The 16,223-nt window shown below is 45.0% G+C and overlaps 1 protein-coding gene across 1 annotated transcript in view; it reads left to right on the forward strand.

The window, feature by feature from the left end:
- Cdh1 (cadherin 1) overlaps positions 1-16,223 on the forward strand; it is a 71,293-nt gene that overhangs the window by 49,933 nt on the left and 5,137 nt on the right. Inside the window, exons 3-13 of the mRNA XM_057754017.1 lie at positions 763-986; positions 8,221-8,364; positions 8,454-8,609; positions 9,433-9,577; positions 10,190-10,365; positions 10,613-10,741; positions 11,554-11,736; positions 12,648-12,892; positions 13,578-13,723; positions 15,212-15,436; positions 15,678-15,905. Coding sequence (XP_057610000.1) covers positions 763-986; positions 8,221-8,364; positions 8,454-8,609; positions 9,433-9,577; positions 10,190-10,365; positions 10,613-10,741; positions 11,554-11,736; positions 12,648-12,892; positions 13,578-13,723; positions 15,212-15,436; positions 15,678-15,905 — 2,001 coding nt within the window. The remainder of the gene's footprint in view (positions 1-762; positions 987-8,220; positions 8,365-8,453; positions 8,610-9,432; positions 9,578-10,189; positions 10,366-10,612; positions 10,742-11,553; positions 11,737-12,647; positions 12,893-13,577; positions 13,724-15,211; positions 15,437-15,677; positions 15,906-16,223) is intronic.

The raw sequence follows: 16,223 nt of genomic DNA on the forward strand, positions 1-16,223 counted from the left end.
TGTAGACCAGTCTGGCCTTGAACCCACAAAGATCTGCTGATATGTGCCACAACTGCCCAGCTTCTGTTTTCTTTTTAAGATTTACTTATTTTTATTGTGTGTGTGTGTTTTATATGCATGCAAGTGTAACGTGTTTGTGTAGTGCCTACAGAGACCTTAAGAGGACATCAGAGTTCCTGGAACTGGAGTTACTGGCAGTTGTGAGCCACTGTAATGGCGTTAGAACTGACCTTGGATCTTCTGGGAAAGTTTTGAGGCAGGGTCTCTTGTCTCTGCAGACTTGGCTGTGAGCTGGAGGCCAGCTGGCCCATGAGCTTTTGGGTGTTCTCCCATCTTGATATAGGAGTCTTGGGCTTACATGTGCAGACTGCTGTGTCCTGCTCTTTACATGGGTTCTAGGGGTCTAAACTCTGTCATCAGGCTGAGCTGCAAGTTCAGTCTAGCCTTGTGGTCTGTTTTCATTTTGAGTCACCTCTCTTGCTTTCACTCTGAAAATGATACTATTATCACTGACTTAACTAGATGAGAAAAAACACTCAAACCAGATTCCAGAGATCAGTTGCCCTGTATGTAGGAAGATATTAATGATGATGATGAAGAGGCCCCTGGGTATGGGTGTTCATCGTCAGCTTATAGTTTATTGAGCCGGTGCATGTTCTGTATGATTTGGTGGGTGGGTCAAGTTCACTTTATGAAGAAGGAGTGTCCTTATCTGTGATCTAGTTGTCCAATATCCTAATTGCTGTGATCTCTGTCCTGCAGTGAGATTTGAAGGGTGCACTGGTCGGCCAAGGACAGCCTACTTTTCTGAGGACTCCAAATTCAAAGTGGCTCCCGACGGTGCCATCACGCTCAAGCGACCTCTAAACCTTCATAAACTGGAGACCAGTTTTCTTGTCCATGCCTGGGATTCTACTCACAAGAAGTTTACTGCCAAAGTGATATTGAAGTCTGTGAGGCACCACCAACACCGCCACCACCACCATGTATGTTGGGCTATTTCTTGGATGTGTGTATATTTTTCAGATTGCTGTTGACCTGGGTCCTCTAACCCTGGTATTGGGATCTTGTGGGGCAAGATAATTTTGTGGGAAGACCCTATGGGGTGCTAAGTGGCCTCCTTGGCTCCAGTTACCACAGCCAAAACTACCCCCAGAAACTGCTTGTGACTCATGGGGTAAGGGTGGGAGTGACAAAAATTGTCTCCAGTTGAGGACAGTCTTTCTGACTGAATTCCTTCTTATTGGGTTTGGGGGTTGCTGTTGGGTTATAAGGATCTGGTAGTGTAGGATAAGGAGGAAGACACCGGCCCTGCTTGGCCTTGTTAGTCCAAATTGCTCTCTAATCTCTAATCCCAGTAATCAGAGAGGCGTCATTTAATCTATGTAGACTGAGTGAATTCACACACACAAAACACTAAGAACTATGTACACACTTGATATTCACAAGGAGCCCCCTCTTCCTTTGTTAATAGCAAAACCTGGATGTAGATATCCACACACAACTGGAACACCCTCCGGTTAGTGTACCTCCACATAAGATAATGCCCAATCATGTGTCATGTATCAGTCATGTGACAGCTGTTATACTCTTATTATTTAGCGATAACAATGAGGAGGAAAATCTGTATATGTTCAGCACAGACAGAATTTCTATAGTATTTTTTTTTTTTTTTTTGGTCAGGATTTTGCTAAAAATAGCCCAGGCTGGCTTCATTTTCCTCCTGCCTCAGCCTCTTGAGATGTGGGTTTACAAGTGTGTACTAACATGTTTGATATGGGTTTCTTCCTTTTGCTTTTCTCTTTTTTAGCCCATGATAGCCTCGAGCTCACTGTATAGCAGAAGATGACTTCTAACCTTTCATCTCCCATATGATAACATTACAGGCTCATTTTGTGATGTAGACAAGTATTCTGCCAACTGAGCTATCTCCTCAGTTCTATAGACCTTAAAAAAAAAACATTAAAAAGCTAGGTGGTACACGTCTTTAATCTCAGCTCTTGGAAGGCAAAAGCAGGCAGAGTTCTGTTTGAGGCCCGTTTGATCTACAGAGCTAGTTCCAGGAGAGCCAGGGCTACTCAGAGAATCCCTGTCTCAAAAGATTATAGCCTCTTTCTGGGCAGAAGTGGTAGAGAGATCTCTGTGAGTTCGAAGCCAGCCTGGTCTACAGAGCAAATTTTAGGAAGGCTACAAAGCTACAAAGAAACCCTGTCTTGAAAAACAAAAACCAAACAAATCTTTTAAAATCTTTTCCTGACCCTCTTTTTGCTTCATTTGAAAGATGGTTTTGTATAGCTGAGGTTGTCTCCAAACTTGATGCGTAGCCCAGGGTGACTTTAAACTCCCAACCAATCCTCCTATCTCTGCCTCCCATGTGTGGTATTGTAGGCATGCACCACCATATCTGACCATGAAAAAGAATCATTTCTATCTGTACTTGGTTGATCACAGATGCGAGCCTGAGATGGAGGGACAGCTGAGTGAGTTAGAGTCGCCAAATATTAGCTGATGTCATTGTTGTCCTGAGGCAGAATGAATAAGGTTAAGTGCTGTTTGGCTTACTTAGCAAGGAGAGGAAGACCAGTAGAAAGTTTTTGTCCCTTTGTAGAGCTGAAGAGACAGACAACTCAGCAGGTAAGGATGTTTACTGCCCTTGCAGAGGACGTGGGTTTGGTTCCCAACACCCACATCAGGCACCCCAGAACACAGTAACTCCAGTTGCAGGAGATACAAGCCCTCTTCTGCCCTCCGTGGGTGCCTGCATGCCCACGGTGCACATAAATTCATGCAAACAAATAATAAACTGTTTTAAGCCTTCTTTCTGCTGTCACTGGCATCAAATCCCTCCCCAGGTGTTTGCAATGCTTGCCGTGAGGTCCAGAAAACCAGCAAACATTGAAGAGGCTGATACACAGACTATTTGCTATTTAGATTCTGGTCATGAATGTCCCTGGAGGTTGCTACCAGAAGCCAAATGCCTTTGCCTGCCTTAAATGTTCTCTTGGTATTTCCTATGGGTCTCTCCAGGGGACTTTCTAGCCGTATCTCGCTTCCTGCCTCAGAAGTGTGGATTGTGCCATATCCATTGAGTGCCAGAGCCTTTAAGGTTGATTCCTGTTTTGTTCCCTGAAGACTCTTGAGGTTCATGGAATTTAATAACCCTCTAATCTAGTATTTCTCTGTGATGCAATTAAAGAACGAAAGAACTTAGTTCAATTACATTAGCCATGGCTTCCTGACTTTAGTTGGCCGCTCATGCATGCAAGTTCAGCACAATAAGTGTGTATCCCCGGCTTCCCACCACCCCAGGCAGTTGACTGTGGTAGCCTTCTAAGACCAAGAGCAGTTTGGGGCTTGTTTTTCCTTTAGCGCCTCCCCCACCCCCGCCCCCAAACACCTTTGCCTCTGCTGACTTTACTCTGTCTTCATTTCTGCTGTATCAGGATTTGATTCAAGTATACATTATAGAAACCCCCAAGCTGGGTGTGGTGGTGCACACCTTTGTGGTTTCTTTATTTATTTTGTTGTTGTTGCTGTTCTTTTGAGACAGGTTTTCTCTGTCTAGCCCTTGCTGTCCTAAAACTCACTTTGTAGACCAAGCTGGCCTCAAACTCACAGATATCTGCCTGTACACTCAAGCTTGTGGCCCTCCTGCCTCAGACTCCCAAATACCGAGACTACAAGTGTTCACCATAGCCTCCCTATTTTATGGACAGGGTCTCATTATAGCCCGTGTGGGCTTGAACTCCCGACCCCCCTTTCTGGTGTTGTGATTATAGATAGGTGTGCACCACTAGCTCCACACATGGCTTGCTAGATTCTTACGGCTTTTCATGTTGGCTGCTGGAATGAATGCCAATCATCCCATCTTGTCAGGGAGGTAGAGGACATGGAGGTGTGTGAGACAGGAACTTGATATGAAGACCAGGCTGGCTTTGAGCTCAGATATATCTGCTTGCCTCTGCCTCCCCAATCTTGGATATAAAGGAGTGTGTGCAGCACAATGTCCAGCATCCATTCTTGATTGTGAAATGAAGGAGAAAGAGGAATGTTTTATTTAGCTTAATTGTCTACCCTTTAAGAATTTTTATGGGATTCTCAAGCACTATTCCTACTTTTATTAACCACATCTAGCTGTTAAATGTCTTTTTGTAAACAAAACCCAAAAAGGTGGTGTTGGTGTGCATGTGTATAGAGAGAGCTCAGAGGTCAATCTTCCTCGATTTTTTTTTTTTTTTTTTTTTTTTTTTTAAATATTTATTTATTTATTATGTATACAATATTCTGTCTATGTGTATGCCTGCAGGCCAGAAGAAGGCACCAGACCTCATTACAAATAGTTGTAAGCCACCATGTGGTTGCTGGGAATTGAACTCAGGACCTTTGGAAGAGCAGGCAATGCTCTTAACCTCTGAGCCATCTCTCCAGCCCCTCTTCCTCGATTTTTTAAATTAATTAATTTATTTATTTATTTTGAGGTCATACGTTGCAGCCCTGGCTGGTCTAGAACTCACGGTGATCCAACTGCCTTTGCCTCCCAAGTGTTGGGATTAAAGATGTGTGCCAGCATGCCCAGAACCCACCATGGTTTTTGAGACTGGGATCTACCTGTCACTGTCTTCCCAGTGCTGGGTTTACAGTTGTGTGCCACTGTGTCCATGCCCACACAGCAAGCACCTTACTCACCGAGCCCTCCTTCCAGGCCCCAGGCACTATTTATTTATTTATTTATTCATTTATTTATTTATTTATTTATTTTTTGGTTTTTCGAGACAGGGTTTCTCTGTGGTTTTGGAGCCTGTCCTGGAACTAGCTCTTGTAGACCAGGCTGGTCTCGAACTCACAGAGATCCGCCTGCCTCTGCCTCCCGAGTGCTGGGATTAAAGGCGTGCGCCACCACCGCCCGGCCATGGCTGTTTTTTCTGCATATATTATGTGTGATCCACATGTATGCCTGCTACCTGTGGAGGCTGGAAAGGGGCATGGGATCCCCTGGAACTGAAGTTACAGGTGGTTTTAAGTTTCTGTATGGGTGCTGGGAATTAAACCCATATCCTGCACAACTGAGCCATCTCTCTAGCCTCTAAGTTCTGGATTTAATAAGAAAAGAAAACTCTGGGTGTAAGGGTAATCCCAATGCTTGGGAGTCTGAGGCAGAATGATTGCGTGACTGTAATGCCAGCCAGGACTGTATTGCCGACCCTGTCTCAAAAGACAAAGAACCAAACATGCTGGCTCATGATTTAATCCCAACACTTAGAATTCTAAGACAGGTGTGCTGTGAGTTTGAGGACACCCTGAACTACATAGTGAATTCTAGACCAGCCTAGCCTGGGTTACAGAGTAAAACTCTTCTCAATAAAGCAAAACTAGTCGGCGGTGGTGGCGCACGCCTTTAGTCCCAGCACTCGGGAGGCAGAGGCATGCCCTTCTCTGTGAGTTCAAGGGCAGCCTGGTCTACTGAGTAAGTTCCAGGGCTGTTCAGAGAGAAGCACTATCTCAAAAAACAAAGGAAAAAAAAAACCAAACCAAAAAACCAAAACTAATCAAGCAAAAGACTAAAACCAAGACAAAAACAGAACACAGCCAAAAGACCCTCGGATGTCTTGGAGTGCAGCACAGACTTGTAATCTCAGGCTGAGGCAGGAGAGTTGTGAGTTTGGGTGAGCCTCAGTCACACAACACAAGACTTTGTCTCTCACACAAAACACATTTGGAAGTGAAGGCTTAGAAGGTACCATACTTGCTTTGTAAGCATGAGGACCTAAGGGTGAATCCCCCAAACCCACACAATGCCAGGGGAACTAGTGTGGGTCTCCAGATCCAGGAAAGTGACACTCGGGGCAGCCAGCCTGACGTGCACAGTGACAAACAACCCAGAGACTGAGGTTCTCCTGATCGGCACACACCTGCTGTGAAATCGCGACATGCAAGCACACGCAAATCTAACGTTCTACTTCTTCCCCTTTACCCGGCTGGGTTTTCATGTTCGGGATGTTTGGGCATGATTCCCTTTGCTCTCACACCCGTCTCTGTTGTAAATACCATGCAGCTCTGCAGGGCAGGACCTTTTCACCAGTGGGTTTGTGTTCATTTACCCGTGTCTAGTTGTTCACTGTGGCCGTGTCAGATGGCCATTTGGAGGCTTAAGGTGTACTGTTGATGGACAGCTTATTGTATATTCCCCGCCCTGGAGTTAAATTCCCCCCAAATATTACGTTAGTGTTTCCCAACTGTCGTCATCTGCATTTACTGAGAACTTGCTGTGTTTCAGGCACTATTCTAGATACTTTATATGTAAGCAAGTATCATTTAGTCTTTCTAAGAACTCTAGGACCTTGACACAAAATATCATACTCTCAATTTTAGCCAGATGTGCCACATACCTTTAATCCCAACATCTGGAAAGTAGAGATAGGTGGATTTCTATGAATTAATGGTCAGCCTGGTTTACATAGTGAGTTTCAGGTCAGTCAGGGCTACAATGTGAGACCCTATCTCTATAAAACAAAACAAATACCCACTTTATTCATTGAGACAGTTTGCACAGAAGTTATGTGATCTTCTCTGGAAACAGATGGGGAGATGAGAATTAAACGCGAGGTAGCCAGTCCCAGAGCCAGGACTTAGACCATGCTGGCTTTCTTTTGTAGGTGACAGATGCAGGGATGGCAAGGGCAGAGTGTGTCAGGTGTGTGTGTGTGTTTGTGTGGCAGGTATGTGGGATTGGGTTTTAGAATACATGGTCACATTTTATGTCTGTCTTTCATGTTTTGAATCTGGAGGGCTGAAAATGTAGCTCAATTGGTAGAGACTGGCCTAGCGTGCATGAAGCCCTGCTTCTGTTCCCCACCGTCGCTCAAGCAGCATGGTGGAACATGTCTGTCATCCTGTGACAGAGAGAGGGAGGAGCTCAAGTTCAAGATCATCCTTGGCTATACAATTTGAAGCCAGATTGGGCTTCATGAGATTGTTTCTAAAGAGACCCAAACCAAACAGCAAACAAGTAAACAGGAAATAGGGCTAGATTAGAATTTGGTAGGTGGTCTGTGTTGCTAAATGAGTATCTCCTTGTGAAGGAAGAGGGTGAAATCTTCCAGAAACTTTGTTACCACAAATCACTCTAGAGCACTTAAACAATTTAGGAGGCATTTTCCTTTTATCTTCAGCTCTTATTTCCCTGAGTGTGCATGAAGTTATCTTTATTGCGCGTTGGAACTGTTCAATACGAGTCTCCAGGTTATTTTTGTTTCCCATCCAGCAGCTTCTTTTGGAACAAATGGGACCCTTATAGGGCACAATAAGATTAACACATTTGTATCGATCTCAAAGTAGTTCTTAGTAGCAATTCCCCAAACTTAAACAAGTTTGGTAATTTAAACAAGATTGATAAACTCCACTTTAGAGAACTATATCACTAGGAACAAAGAAAGGAAGTTCAGAACTCCCAAATATCCCCTGTGCATCACCTGAACCTATCAGCGTAATGTCATTTAAAGGACATGCATTATGTAAGTTTTGTCAAATGTTCACACCCACCAATTGTGTTTTCACAATGATTATTCAAATTCTGGATATTAAGAATTTGAAGAGCTCCACCTGGTGGTGGTGGCTTGCATGGCTTTAATCTCAGCACTTGGGAGGCAGAGGCAGTGGGATCTCTGAGCTTGAGGACAGCCAGGGCTACATAGAGAAACCTTGTCTTGAAAAAACAACAACAACAACAGCCAGAATTTAAAGAGAATATAGATTTGTTTATTGTGTAGCTGTGTTGGTCAGCATTCTGACACTATAACAAAATTCCTGGGACAATTAACATAAAAAGAAAAAGGTTTTACTTGGGTTTTCGGTTCTGAAGGTTTAGGATCAAATGACGCTGTTATTTTGTCTTCTAGCAAGGACAACATATCAGACTGAGAGTGAATAGGAGAATAAACCACACTCATCTTATGATACATGAAGCAACGCAGAGACTAAGGTCTCACAGAATATTTCAAGGACATATCTCCTGTGATCTGAAGACCTCTCACTGGCCACTAAGTTAGGAACCAAGCTTCCAAGCATAGGGACCATTATGGGCAGTCTGTGTCCATACAATAGCGTTGTCAGGAGCTCTTCATTTTGGGTAGGACATGTAATGAGTCATTGGTGGACTAGATGGAACTGTATGTAGACCTCCTATCTTCTGAATTGTTTCATTTTGTTCATCTTTCCTCTTAGGACCCTGCCTCTGGATCCGAGCCAGAAGTGCTCATGTTTCCCAGCTCTCACCAGGGTCCCAGAAGACAGAAACGAGACTGGGTCATCCCCCCCATCAGCTGCCCAGAAAATGAGAAGGGCCCGTTTCCTAAAAATCTGGTTCAGGTAGGGGAAGGACTGAGAGAGAAGCTGATGAAAGGACCCAGTGTAAGATATTTCCTTGCCAATTGTGTCTCTTTTCTGTTTTTGTGCAGATCAAATCCAACAGGGACAAAGAAACCAAGGTTTTCTACAGCATCACTGGCCCAGGAGCTGACAGACCTCCTGTTGGTGTGTTTATCATCGAGAGAGAATCAGGCTGGCTGAAAGTGACGGAGCCTCTGGATAGAGAAAATATTGCCACTTACACGGTGAGTATTTCATAGATACTTGTTGACCACTAGGTAACAATTGTCAAGTTTTTTTTAGCCCTGGGTTAGATTCCTGGAACATGTGAGTAGCATCACTTATCCCTTGACATGTTGGTAAAGTGGACACAAGAGAACAATTTGGGATGGTAGTTGTTTTGTTTTGTTCTTTTCGTTAGAGGAGAAAAGCAGGGGTTCCTCATAGCCTACATGAGTCATAGATAGACGTTGTCAAAGTGGAGCTGGAGAGATGGCTCAATGGTTAAGAACATTTGTTGCTCTTCTAATCTTGACTTCAGTTCCCAGCACTCACGTCAGGTGGCTCACAACCACCTGAAACTCCAGCTCCAGGTGCTCTGATACCCTCATGACCTCCATGTAATGCATGAAAGTGCATGTGAACACACACACACACACACACAAGTGAAAAGGTGTCAACTTGTTCTTGGGGTTGGGGAGAAGCTTCTTACGTAACAAAATATATTCTGATGGCAATAATAGGGAGGAAAATCCAAGGGGCTTGGTTACAATGTGAGCTTAGGTAATCTATAGATGCCATATGCAGAAAAATCTCAGGGAAACATTAGACTGTTATAGCCAGAGGAAAATTACCTCAATTAAAGTGAGTCTCTACGTGCTAAGTGAGTGTGTTCTAGTCTATGAGTTCATCAAGCAGCAGCAGCAGCAGCAGCAGCAGCAACAGCACATCGTGTGGAGATCTCACAGTGGAAGGAGTGGAGGCCAATGAAGCCACTCTCACTGGACTCCCTTGCCCAGTTCCTCTTCCGGCCAGGGCTAAGTAACCCTCACTTGGCTCTTCTTGTAGCTCTTCTCCCATGCTGTGTCATCAAATGGGGAGGCAGTGGAGGATCCCATGGAGATTTTGATCACAGTGACCGACCAGAATGACAACAAGCCAGAGTTCATCAAGGAGGTGTTTGAGGGAACTGTCAAAGAGGGCGCTCTTCCAGGTAAATCAGTCACAGTGAACTGGGTACCCAGAAAGATGCCCCAGTTCTTTGGGATTAGAACCTGAAGTTTAGACGTGTTCTTTGAAAGCCACTGTGAGAGATGAGGTGGGAGTGTGGGGGAAGCAGATATAACATTTTTAAGTAGAAACAATAAAAGAATAACCTTCTTAGGGCTTGGTGTTGCATGCATGCCAATCCAGCTCCAGAAGATGTGACTCCCTCTTCTAGCCTTGGAGGGCATCTGCATGTATGTACAACACACACACACATACCACACACACACCAATAATAATAATAAGATCCTTAAAAATAAGATAAGAACTAGCAGGAGTAAAAGAGAAGGACTTGGTAGGGTTATTTTAGTTAATTTGTTCCCAACATTCTCTGCCTTGCCTCCTCTGCCTTGCCTCCTCTCACCTAAATGATAGGCTTTGAGAGTTAAGTTCCCTGAACGTTTGGTGTAACGTTCCCTTCGCTGGCAATTTGATGAGAATTCTAAAAATAAAAATCATGATCAGGAGTGGTCATCTGCTAGGTCAGGCTTGCTCTGAGCAGACAAATGCCAATGTAGCACCGCAGCCCTTTTAAATCTCTCCTCCTCTACACTTCCAGGAACCTCTGTGATGCAGGTCTCAGCCACTGACGCAGACGACGATGTGAACACCTACAATGCAGCTATTGCCTATACCATCATCAGCCAAGATCCTGAGCTGCCTCACAAAAACATGTTCACTGTTAATAGAGACACAGGGGTTATCAGTGTGCTCACCTCCGGACTGGACCGAGAGGTCAGTCAGCTCGGGAGGATTGCAGTGGGAGTGGAAGGCAAATGAATGTATACTAAATTTCAAGGATGGTGCAACCCTCTGCTGAGCCCGGCAGTCGGTGTGAGTCTTTGCATCTAAATGCCTGGAGGCAGGCAGCCTGGGCAGTGAGACAGATGATGACATAGTCTAGTTTTCTGTATGCAGTGGGCTGCACCAGGCTTGGGCTGGCTGTTGGAGTAGGTTCTGATTCCACGTTTGATTTCTGCAGAGTTATCCTACATATACCCTGGTAGTTCAAGCTGCTGACCTTCAAGGCGAAGGCTTAAGCACAACAGCAACAGCTGTGATCACCGTCCTTGATGTTAACGACAACGCTCCCATCTTTAACCCAACCACGGTAATTCTGCCACTTTGGTTCTGTGAGGGGCTCTTCATTGTTCAGGAGCTAAGTTCTGCCTCTGTGCATGGGTGAATCCCTAGGTTAGTGAATGTGAACTTCAAACACACTAGAGCAGTGTGGTCTGGTAGTATACTTCCTAAATGCTGAGTTACAGCTATAAGCTGCCATGCCCAGCTTCATAAGAGTTATTAAATACCAAGAATATCAAATGTAGTCAAGGAGAAGGTTTTAAGAGCCAGATAAGGAACTTCACATACATATTTTTAATTAAATTAAGATTTTTGGGACACAGCATTTTATAGCCCAGGTTGGCATGCAGGCATGTAATGCCATTCTCAGCTTTTTAGTTTTGGAAGGGAAGATCATACTTTCCTAAGTTAGAAGTCAATTTAATGGTTGGTTAACAGAGGCTTAAATAGTGTAGTTTCTAGAAGCAGAGCTGACTTTCCCCCTCTTATGTCACAAAAGGCCCAGGGAAAATTGCTCTTTCATGATTTATCTTTTTTAATGGTTACTAATAAAGATTAGAGAGTAGATGGGGTTTGAGGACAAATGACACATGTATCCTTAGATCACAGTTTGCAGACAATGTGGCCAACAGATGATTCTTAAACCCAGCACCTTGGAAAGATGCTTCAGGCGCTTCTGTTTGGTCTGCTGATGGGAAACGAGGCCCTACTCTTTATCTTTGGGGGCTCACTCATGATGTCACTCATTCCACTTATCTGGATCTCATTCCTTTGCCCAAGTCCTGGCTCCAAGTTTCTGTCCATTTGTCACAATGACCTGGTTTTCCCTCTGCTCTGTAGTACGTGGGTCAAGTGAATGAGAATGAAGAAAATGCGTATATTGCCACACTCAAAGTAACTGACGACGATGCCCCTCACACTCGAGCGTGGGAGGCCGTGTACACCATAGTCAATGATCCTGACCGTCAATTTGCTGTTATCACAGACCCCACAACCAATGATGGCATGCTGAAAACAGCTAAGGTTTGTATGACTGACGTGCTAGCAGCTGGGCCTCTCTTGTCCTATAATGTCATCTTATGATTGGGTCAACACCACGAGGGGAAGGGTAGAGTCTGGGGATGGTATTGACTTTCTGGGGATTGCAGAAACTTTCTTGGCTTGTTAGAAGTGAAGTAAGTGTTAGTCTTTTGGAAAATGTCCTAAAGCCAGAGGCTTGCAGTGATCCTCAACCTATGCATCGTGGCCTTTTAAGAGCACAGGGTTGCTTTAAGATCATTGGAAAACATAGATATTTTCATTATGTCTCGTAACAGTAGAAAAATTGCAATTGCAAAGTAGCAATGAAAATAATTTTATGGTTGGGGTCACCACAACATGAGGAACTGTATTAAAGGGTCGCAACATTAGGAAGGTTGAGAACCATTGGGCTAGAAAGACAATGGCTTTTGGTAGCCAGCACTTATAACTGCCTTTGGAAAATATCCCCCCCCCCAAAAAAAAGGTCTAAATTCAAAGTGGGAATGACTTACTGGTAATTTAGCAAAAGTTAATAGATGCCCAGAGTACCTCAGAGCTTAATGTCTCTTCAGAAAGTGAGCATTTGAGAACTGCTGTCAATCAAAGGTGGTCGTTTTTGGAAATGGGTTTTACTGTGTAGTCCTGGCTGTGCTGGAACTCACTCTGTAGACCAGGCTGGCCTCGTACTCACAGATCCACCTGCCTCTGCTGGGATTAAAGGCATGTGCCACCACCACTCAGCAGAAAAAAATTTTTTAAAATAACTGTTTCTTTTTTAAAAGCTATTTATTTGTTCTGCGGCAGCAGGGGGGGAACTCAGGGCCCTGGGCGTGCTGGGCAGGTGCTCTGCCACTGAGTCACGCACCCAACCCCTTGTATTTTAGTTTTAACTTTTTCCCTCTCCTGGTCTCTAGGGCTTGGATTTCGAAACCAAGCAGCAGTACATTCTATATGTGACAGTGGCCAACTTGGACACCTTTGAGGGGAATCTTGCCCCTTCCACAGCCACTGTGACTGTGGATGTGGTGGATGTGAATGAAGCCCCCATCTTTGTGCCGGCCGAGAAGAGAGTGGAAGTGCCCGAAGACTTCGGTGTGGGTCAGGAAATCACATCCTACACTGCCCGCGAGCCAGACATATTCATGAACCAGAAGATTACGTAAGTTGCACCAATGACTAGTATTGAGTGGGTGCATACTTTGTTTTGTTTTGTTTTTTCAAGACAGGGTTTCACTGTGTAGCCCTGGCTGCTTTGGCACTCACTGTTTAGAACAGGCTGGACTCAAACTCAGAAGTACACCTGGCTCTGCCTCCCCAGTGCAGACATGTATATGTATGTGTGTACGCAATTTAAGCCAATATAAATGTAGTCATTTGTCATGTAATGATAATATATTCTGTGAAATCCGTCCATGAGAAGTTGGATCGTTTTGAGAACATTGTATAGTTTGTCAAACAGATTAAGATGGCTGCAGTTTCCCTGAAGAATTAAATTACCTTATGTGCATAGCCAGTGGGTGTCAGTTCTTTCCTGCCACTGTGTAGGCCTTGGGTATCAAGCTCACTGTCAGGCTCGCTACCAAGTATCTTCACCCACTTACACCCCTCACCCGCCCACCAATCTCACCCATGTGGAGGCTCACAACCATCTATAACTCTGGCTATTTGATATCTCTTTTGACTTTTTGCCCCATGTGGTACACATACGTACACTCAAGCACACTCACGTATACATAAAAATGTGTTTGTGTGTGTGTGTAGTTGTGTATCAGCTGAATAGAACCTGTGGCCTCCGCTCCATTCTGTCTACTGCCCCTACTCTAAGCCACAGCTTGTGCCCTCAGGTATCGGATTCTGAGGGACACTGCCAAGTGGCTGGAGATTAACCCAGAGACCGGTGCCATTTCCACTCGGGCTGAGATGGACAGAGAAGACGTGGAGAACGTGAAGAACAGCACGTATACAGCTCTCATCATCGCTACAGATAATGGTACGGATACTGCGTGGCCGACCCACATCCCTGGGCTCCATCACTTTCCAGCCTCTTCGCCTCCTGTGCCCCTGCCTTTCTTTTGGAGTCATGATTTCATTCCTTTTCTTTTATCCATAAAAAAATACTTGGTAACAAAATTCCAAAATTTGAGTCAAGTAGGGTTCCTTTCTCTCGTCTCTCCCTGCACTTGAAGCTCATTCCTACCTGCTGAAACCTAGGTTTGTTTCCCAGGTTCAAGACTGTGAATATATTATTACTTAAATTTGTTGTTGTTTTTGGTTTTCAAGACAGGGTTTCCCTGTGCAACTCTGCTTGTCCTGGTACTTACTCTGTAGACCAGGATGTTCTCGAACTCAGAGATCCACCTGCCTCTGCCTCCTGAGTGCTGGGATAAAAGGTGGCACGAGCCACCATTGCCTGACATTACTTAATTCTTATAACCGTCTTTTTAAATCTCATGTTATTATTTTTTTTGTTGTTTGTTTGTTTTGTTTTTGGCTTTTCGAGACAGGGTTTCTCTGTGGTTTTGGAGCCTGTCCTGGAACTAGCTCTGTAGACCAGGCTGGTCTCGAACTCACAGAGATCCGCCTGCCTCTGCCTCCCGAGTGCTGGGATTAAAGGCGTGCGCCACCATCGCCCGGCTTCATGTTATTTTTGATACATGGTTTCACTGTATAATTCTGACTAGATTTAAATTCACCTTGAACTCACATGGAGCCCAGAAGACCTCAAATTTGAGGTGAGTGCCCCCATCCTGTGAAGTTCTAAGATTCCAAGCAAGTGCAAGGTGGTGGTGGTACACACCTTTAATCTCAGCACTCAGAGGCAGAGGCATGCAGATCTTTGAGTTCCAGGCCAGCCTGGTCTACAGAGTGAGTTCCAGAACAGCCAGGGCTACACAGAGAAACCCTGTGTCAAATAAACAAACAAACAAATAAATAAATGTTAAGATGATTCCAAGCAAGCACTACCACACTCAGCTTTTTCTTAACTTTTTAAAAGATCTGCTGGAGCCAGGCTTCTGTAGGAAGCTGAAGCAGGAGGATTGTAATTCCAAAGGATACACAGTAAGACCTTGTCTCAAACAACAGCCTCATGGTGGTGGTGCACGGCTTTAATCCCAGCACTCAGTAGGCCAAAGCAAGCGGATCTCTGTGAGTTTGAGGATAGCCTGTTCTATAAGAGCTAGTTCCAAAGCTATAGAGAAACCCTGTCTCAAAACCAAAAGCAACAACAACAAAAAAATAAAAACAATAAACCCCAAAACTTAAGTGGATTAATAGTATTATATCAAGAAGAAGAAAGCTGCCTTTGATATGAAGAACAACTCAATCATCGTACACAAAATATGCAATGAGCTTGTCAGAAAGGGGAGACGTGGTAGGGCAGAGGCTGCGCGGGTTGTATGGAATCTGCTGAAGGGTCACAGTCAGCTGGAAAGTGATATTACCCCTGAGCCGTGACAGCCTCTCTGTTTTCTCCTAGGCTCCCCAGCTGCCACTGGCACAGGGACTCTTCTCTTGGTCCTATCTGACATCAATGACAACGCTCCCATCCCAGAACCTCGAAGCATGCAATTCTGCCAGAGGAACCCACAGCCCCATGTCATCAACATCATCGATCCAGACCTGCCCCCCAATACATTCCCCTTCACTGCTGAACTCACCCACGGGGCCAGTGTCAACTGGACCATCGAGTACAACGACCCAGGTGTGAAGTCCAGCTCCATCTCTAGAGCAGCGCTGCCTGCCTCGCTTCTGCCTTCCCCCTTCAGGATTTCCCTTCTTGCTCCAGATACACCCCTCTTGGTATCGGGTGCCAGTTCCTTCTACTTCTCATGCATTCTCCTTTTCCTCTGAGCATACTGTATAGGAATATGGACCCCAAACAATCCCTTCACCCAGCTGCATACCTTTGGTTCCCTAAACATTCCCTGGTCTCATTTCCCTAGGCCAAGAATCTCTCCTTTTGAAGCCAAAGAAGGCCTTAGAATTAGGTGAATACAAAATCAACCTCAAGCTCATGGATAACCAGAACAAAGACCAGGTGACCACACTGGACATCCTTGTGTGTGACTGTGAAGGGGCTGTCAACAACTGCATGCGGGCAGGCTACGTGGAAGCAGGATTGCAGGTTCCTGCCATCCTCGGCATTCTTGGAGGGATCCTGGCTTTGCTGAGTAAGTACAGGGGCAAGTCCCTCAGCCTGCGACCTAGGGGTGGGACAGGCCATTTTCTAGGAAGATCTTTCTGTTGGGGCCCAGATTAAACTACCAACGAGATGAACTGGGACCCAGGGTCTTCCTGTTCTGATTCTTTTTGTGCTTCCTAAGATTGAGTGCATGCAAGTCACCTGTGCCTCTCAGTAAAGCCAGAACTCAGACCCAGGGTCCCTGGCGAGGGTCCTCAGAGGCTACATTTTTATTTAGTTTCCAAGTGATGCTGAAGTTTCCGGACTACATGTGTGGTTACAAGGCCATGGCACACTCACGGTTCTC

The sequence above is a fragment of the Chionomys nivalis genome, chromosome 21 (genome assembly GCF_950005125.1).
Source record: "Chionomys nivalis chromosome 21, mChiNiv1.1, whole genome shotgun sequence".
In the NCBI taxonomy this organism is placed as follows: domain Eukaryota; kingdom Metazoa; phylum Chordata; class Mammalia; order Rodentia; family Cricetidae; genus Chionomys; species Chionomys nivalis.